The sequence below is a fragment of the Culex quinquefasciatus genome, chromosome 2 (genome assembly GCF_015732765.1).
Source record: "Culex quinquefasciatus strain JHB chromosome 2, VPISU_Cqui_1.0_pri_paternal, whole genome shotgun sequence".
Taxonomy (NCBI): Eukaryota; Metazoa; Arthropoda; class Insecta; order Diptera; family Culicidae; genus Culex; species Culex quinquefasciatus.
This window is the reverse complement of record NC_051862.1, coordinates 43,582,384-43,588,472: the sequence shown is the minus strand read 5'-3', so window position 1 is coordinate 43,588,472 and position 6,089 is coordinate 43,582,384. Positions and strand designations below refer to the sequence as shown.

General features: G+C 45.0%; 1 protein-coding gene across 1 annotated transcript; it reads left to right on the top strand.

Moving 5' to 3' along the window:
* The first annotated feature begins 4,611 nt into the window (after nt 1-4,611).
* Nucleotides 4,612-5,878, top strand: LOC6043049 (60S ribosomal protein L18a). The gene is made up of 3 exons (XM_001855114.2): nt 4,612-4,718; nt 5,170-5,526; nt 5,612-5,878. The coding sequence occupies exons 1-3, from the start codon at nt 4,701-4,703 to the stop codon at nt 5,768-5,770; spliced, it is 534 nt and encodes a 177-aa protein (XP_001855160.1). The 5' UTR covers nt 4,612-4,700; the 3' UTR covers nt 5,771-5,878.
* Nucleotides 5,879-6,089: the final 211 nt, after the last annotated feature.

The window sequence follows — 6,089 nt, the reverse complement described above, 5'->3', positions numbered from 1 at the left end:
TCACCGCTCCAATCCAGCTTGAGGTATATTTTTTCACCTTCAGGATTTCCGGTGCCCTACGAAGATTGGGACAGCGGGACCAGAAACGTCAGCACTTCTACTAAAGAAGCAAATGCGGTTGATGACGTCAGGACCGTCGATGAAGCGGTCCCTGCCGGCCGAACTTCCACCACCCTCACAATCCGACCGCAGCCGTTACCGCAAGCCCAACCGGACCCGGGCATGTTGGAGCTGCTCACCAGCTCGGAGAACCATGCCCGCGTGTTGGAAGCCCAAGCCGTCGCAGTCAGAAAGCCGGCAGGGTTGCATACCCCCGCAGAACCAACGACGACGCAAGTGTACTGGGGCAAAATAACGACCAAAAAGCACAAAACGTGGGAGGGCGATGGAACGTTGACCATCGTGGCCGGAAGAGCGTCACGTTGGGCGACGAGGACGGCAAGGTGATTGGGAGCTCCGGGTTGGTGAAGGGGGAGGAGCTGGAGGAGGGTTCGCGGTTGAGCAAGGAAGTTGAACTGGTGGAGCGGATTGATGGGGAGGTGGCCAAGGAGAATGATGTGCCGGTGAAGAGGATTCGATTCGAGGCGAGTGGAGGGTTTAGGCCGCCAGCGGAGTCGATGGGCGCCGGGAGTCCGATTGTGGTGTCGAGCAGGTTGGTACGGTGGGGAGGAAGCGATTGCGGAGGACTTTGTTCCGTTGACGATGCGGGAGCCTTCGTTCGATCAGTGGAAGTATAACAAAGGGTTGCGTTCCGTACTGTGTGGCTAAGCATTTGCGGCCTCACCAGCGGGAAGGGGTGAGCTTTCTGTACGAATGCGTTTTGGGAATGAAACGCGAAGACTCGGAACAGTTTGGAGCGATTTTGGCCGACGAGATGGGACTGGGGAAGACGTTGCAGACGTTGGCGTTGATCTACACCTTGAAGAATCAGGGACCTTACGGGCAGCCGATTGTGAAGCGGGTTCTGATCGTGACTCCGAGCAGTTTGGTGGACAACTGGGATCGAGAGATAACAAAGTGGTTGAAGCAGGAACGGATCTTTATGTTCATCGTGGGGCCGAATAGCAAGTTGAAAAAATACGCACGCCTGTTCGCAACCCAACGAGTTGTCACATGGGTGGAGAAGGGAGAGGAGGGGGCGGTCAATATCGTTTTTTTTTCATCATATCTAACAATACAAAAAAGCTGATTTCACAAATAAAAAGAAATTAAACCACCGGCGACTTTTCCTTGGCCAGTGCGTCCCAGACGAGCTTGGCACCGTCTCCGATGAACATCTGCACCAACTACTGGCCGGCCGTCCAGCTTCAGGTAGGTCGACTTCGGTGGATGAATTCTCAGGTTCTTGAACTTGTCCTTGTGCATCGTCGGCAGCACGACGGACTCAATCAATTTCTTGATTTGCCTGTCCAACCCACCAATGTCCGAATACTGTTCGGTCGGCCGGAAGTGTCTCCAGGATGAGGTACGAGTCCTTGTTTACGCCCACCAAATCGCTCGGCTTGAGTTTCTCTGGATCAACCAGGCTAAACACGGGCAAAAAGTACGTCTGCCGTGACAAAGTCTTGATTACGGTGCGCTTGCCCTTCCGCTTGGAGTCCAGCACCACCACCGCCCCGTCGTCCTCCGTCTCCTGAGGGTCAACGTCCTGCAGCACGATCGACTTGTCCTCCTGGGTTACCACCATCTCGATTGCTGGTGCCTTACTTAGTCCGGAACACCCACTAAATTCAACACAAAACAATGGAAAATCCGGATTTACTACGACGAAGCTGTTGGCCCATGAAATTGCCGGATGATAATAGAGCGCCAGCGAATCGCCCGGCCGGGAAATGTATTTGAGACAGATTGATTTTGTTGTTGTTTGTAAACAGTGCGCGCGTTTGCGATGACAGCTGTGAAAAACACTGAAATAAAATTCTTAGAGGAATGGTGTATGCACGTAAATATGGATGCACATATGGATTAACTTATGAAATAAATGCCATATATTTGGGAGCGTTCTTTTATTACGTAACGCGAAAAATCAGACTTTTAGACCCCCTCCCCCCCCCCCCTCGTAACAAAATTTCCATACAAATTTTAAAAATTTTGTATGGTGCGTAACACGGCCTCCGACCCCCCCTCCCCCCCTACTGCGTTACGTAATAAAAGAACGCTCCCTTTGGAGTGACCACCTCGTGTTTTTTAAACCCCTGAAGGCGGTTTCAAAAAACATCCAAAAAGCAAAAACTTGAGCAAAAACTTGAAATTTGGTTTAAGTACTGAACCTTTTTGCCTTCCTCACCTTACTGAGGAAAGGCTATAAAATCACTCAAAAAACGAAATTCTTAATTTGACCTCCTAGACCCACCTTCATGTATACATATCTCGGTACTGGCTGACCCTCGGGCTGACCCGATTTGGACCGTTTTGGTCTCATTCGATCCGTTTTAGGGCCCCATAAGCCGCTATTGAAAATTATAAAGTTTAGTTAAGTACTTCAAAAGTTATACTAAAAAAACGATTTTAGCAGAAGTACGGAAGATTGTAAAAAGGGTGGTTTTTGTAAGAAACCCCATCATGTTATACATTTTTAGAAACGTATTCAAAAGCAAGGGGTTGGAAACTCTTAGAGCTATAATTATTATGTTACCCAGTATATCAAAATATATGTTAGTATACTTATTATTTCCTTTACATATTTCCAGTATACTTACCAATATACTGAGAGTATCTTAATATACTAACCGTTTATTGCTTTTCGGTTAGTATACTAACAAGTATACTGGAATATCGTTAGTATACTCAGTATTCCTAAGTAATATTAGAGTTCCCAGCCCCTTGTTCAAAAGACCTTTTCAAAGAGTTCAAAAGATTGAAGATCTGACTACCCTATCAAAAGTTATTAGCACTTAAGTGTTATTTATGAACTTTTTTTAGGCCGGATCTCACATATTTCGATGAAAACGTTGTCCAGATCTATCATGCGACCTGTCGTTGGGTAGGTAATCAAAAGACCTTTTCAACGAGCTCAATAGATTGAAGATCTGACTACCCTATCAAAAGTTATAAGCACTTAAGTGTTATTTATGAATTTTTTTAGGCCAGATCTCATATATTTCGATGAAAACGTTGTCCAGATCTATCATGCGACTTGTCGTTGGGTAGGTAATCAAAAGACCTTTTCAACGAGTTCAATAGATTGAAGATCTGACAACCCTTTCTAAAGTTATTAGCACTTAAGTGCTATTTATGAACTTTGTGGAGGCCGGATCTCAGATACTATTTAGCATTACACTCTAAACGTGAGGAAGGCACCAACCACGTAATGGTGGATTAAGTAACGTTTTTTTTTTTTAAAACTCCATATTTTCATGTTTCTTTTTCATTAATCAGCTGTATCTCAGCAACCAGAGGTCCAATCTTCGATGTCTCTTAGACAATTTCGTAGCAAATTTTTTGAACTTTTCAAAAAATATATTTTTAGAGATGGTTACTCATGGTCACTATTTTCAAAATCGAAAAACTGCAAATATTTCGTTAAAAACAAACCTTCGGTGGCTATATCTTTATCAAAGTTTATCGAAAAATATATAAAGCACTTTTCAAATGCAAATTCAATTTTTGATTTTTCGACCGTACTTCTCTATCCTAGCCTCTATCGCTCAAAAGTTGCGGGTTTTGACCCCTAAAACATATCAAAAAATCTCGAAAATCAAAAAATACGTATTGTGGGAAATTGTGTTTTTGTAAAAAAATGTTAGTTAAAAAGTCGGGATTTTTTTCCTTTTATCTATAGATACCTGTTTTTTCTCAATAGTTCTCAACAATACCTACAACTTTTCTACCAAAAACGTATGGGGACTTGTATGGGTGTCCGGTCAGCAAAATCAAATTATAAGGTTTTTAATCTAGTTTTTAATCGTGTGTTTTACCGTTGTATATAAAAATTTACAAAGGGCTTTTTTTAAATTAGTACCCAATTAATGTAAGGTATGCACTTCGGAAGAAACCGGTCAAGAAAAAATTCAAATGGGCAGCAGCAGTAGCGAAAGCAAGCCAGAGAGGGTGAAGAAAAGCCCCAAGAAATCGCTCCCTCTCCTTTGTTCTGCTGTTCGTAAAGCTGTTTCTTGACCCCTTTCCTTCCGATTTGCGTACTAGCCTTAAAAGTACAAACCTGGAGTACCCTGACTCAAGGCGGTTTCAAAAACACCCAAAAGGCAAAAACTGGAAATTTGGTTTACTGGACCTTTTCAAAAAAAAACTCCAGAAACACGTGTCAAACCTCGGTTCAATATATATTTTGGTTGGCTTCCATTGAAAACCCGGTCTCATTTGTTTTGAATTTCTGACGTCTGTTCGACAGGCCAAGATAAAATAATATGGTGGGATTTCGCTAATTGATTAGTGAAATCATAATCAACTTCATAACTAATAATTTGTAATTAATAAGCCTAATATTACAGTTGATTAGGGCATGTGTCCTGCCCCTCGGTCAAACCTCATGTCAAACAAAAAAGTGACCAACAACCGGAGGATTCTCGTGGGGCTCAGTGTATTCGCGTTCCGGAATTTAAGAACGCTCCCTCATTCAATTTGATGTTGTTCGGATCGGCCGACCAGGTGGCGCTGCTAATTTTGACATTTCGTGTTTCCGGCAAAGAGCAAGAAAACGACAAAGTTCTTTTCCGTTTTCTCTTTCGCGAAACGCAGTCGAAATGAAAGCTAAAGGAGTGGTAAAAATCCCGATTTTTTCGATAATTTTGCGTTTATTTGAGATGTTTTCGCGTCGAAATGGAAGAGTTTTGTGAGCGCTTGGCGGTTACTGTGGAACCGGACCGTTGATGGGGGGAATTCGCCGGAAAACCCGCGATTTTTGGCCGGTCTTCGTGATGTGTGTTTTGAAACGGTGCTCACGGTGTCTGAGATGGAGGCTGAAATCAAACAAGTTGAATGTGGCTTATTTTGTTTGAATTGAGTGATTTTTTGTGTTCAAACTGGCTTTGTTAGATGATAAATGCCGATTTTTATAGTTGAAATGGCCGGATTTCGCCTTCCGACGGAGTGTTCCGAGTACCGACCAAGCAAAACAAAACTCGCTTCGACCGAGAGAAACGTCAAACTTTGAACATAACCTTGCACTAACTCAATTGTTTGTTCCGGATTTTTGCTTGATGTCCTCAACAGCTGAAGGAATACCAGGTGATCGGGCGTAAGCTGCCCTCGGAGAAGGATCCGAACCCGCCGCTGTTCAAGATGCACATCTTCGCGCCGGATCAGATCGTGGCCAAGTCCCGTTTCTGGTACTTCCTGCGGCAGCTGCGTAAGTTCAAGAAGGCCACCGGCGAGATCGTCTCCGTGAAGCGCATCCTGGAGAAGACCCCGCTGCGCGTCAAGAACTTTGGCATCTGGCTGCGGTACGATTCGCGTTCCGGAACGCACAACATGTACCGCGAGTACCGTGACCTGACCGTCGGTGGTGCCGTGACGCAGTGCTACAGCGACATGGCTTCCCGTCACCGTGCCCGTGCCCACTCGATCCAGGTAAGGGATAACCACCTTTTTGAACATTCGCCTCTATTGTTTACTAATCTACCTCCTCCTCCTCCCCCCAAAAATCACCTTGCAGATCATCAAGGTCGAGTCGGTGGAGGCCTCCAAGACCCGTCGTGCCCACATCAAGCAGTTCCACGACTCCAAGATCCGGTTCCCGCTGGTGCAGCGGTACCACCACAAGCGCTACCGGAAGCTATTCTCGTTCCGTCGCCCGGACACCTACTACCAGTAAAATGTGCCGCCGCCGCCGAACGTGTACTGTTAATTCCACTCTTTTTTAGGGAGGGTAAGAAGTGAAAAGATGCAAAACTAAAGATCGATGGTCCGTGAAGAAAGCTAAGCTGGTTGGTGATTTGATGTGCGAAAGAAATGTCCTTTTGGAGGAGTGGAGGAAATTGGCTTACACAAAGATCGTGTGCGCGCTGGAATAAAGCTGGATCTGGTAAATGAATGGTGTATCTGCAACAATCAATTTGGTGTACGTTTCTGTGTTGAAAACATCCGATATTATTAAATTGGTTGCCTCTCACCCCAGTCGGCCCCGGTGGCAT

What these genes read in the sequence shown, in the direction of transcription:
- LOC6043049 (XM_001855114.2), top strand. An exon ending in CCCGTGCCCACTCGATCCAG is followed by an intron (nt 5,527 to 5,611) that starts GTAAGGGATAAC and finishes ATCACCTTGCAG; the next exon opens with ATCATCAAGGTCGAGTCGGT.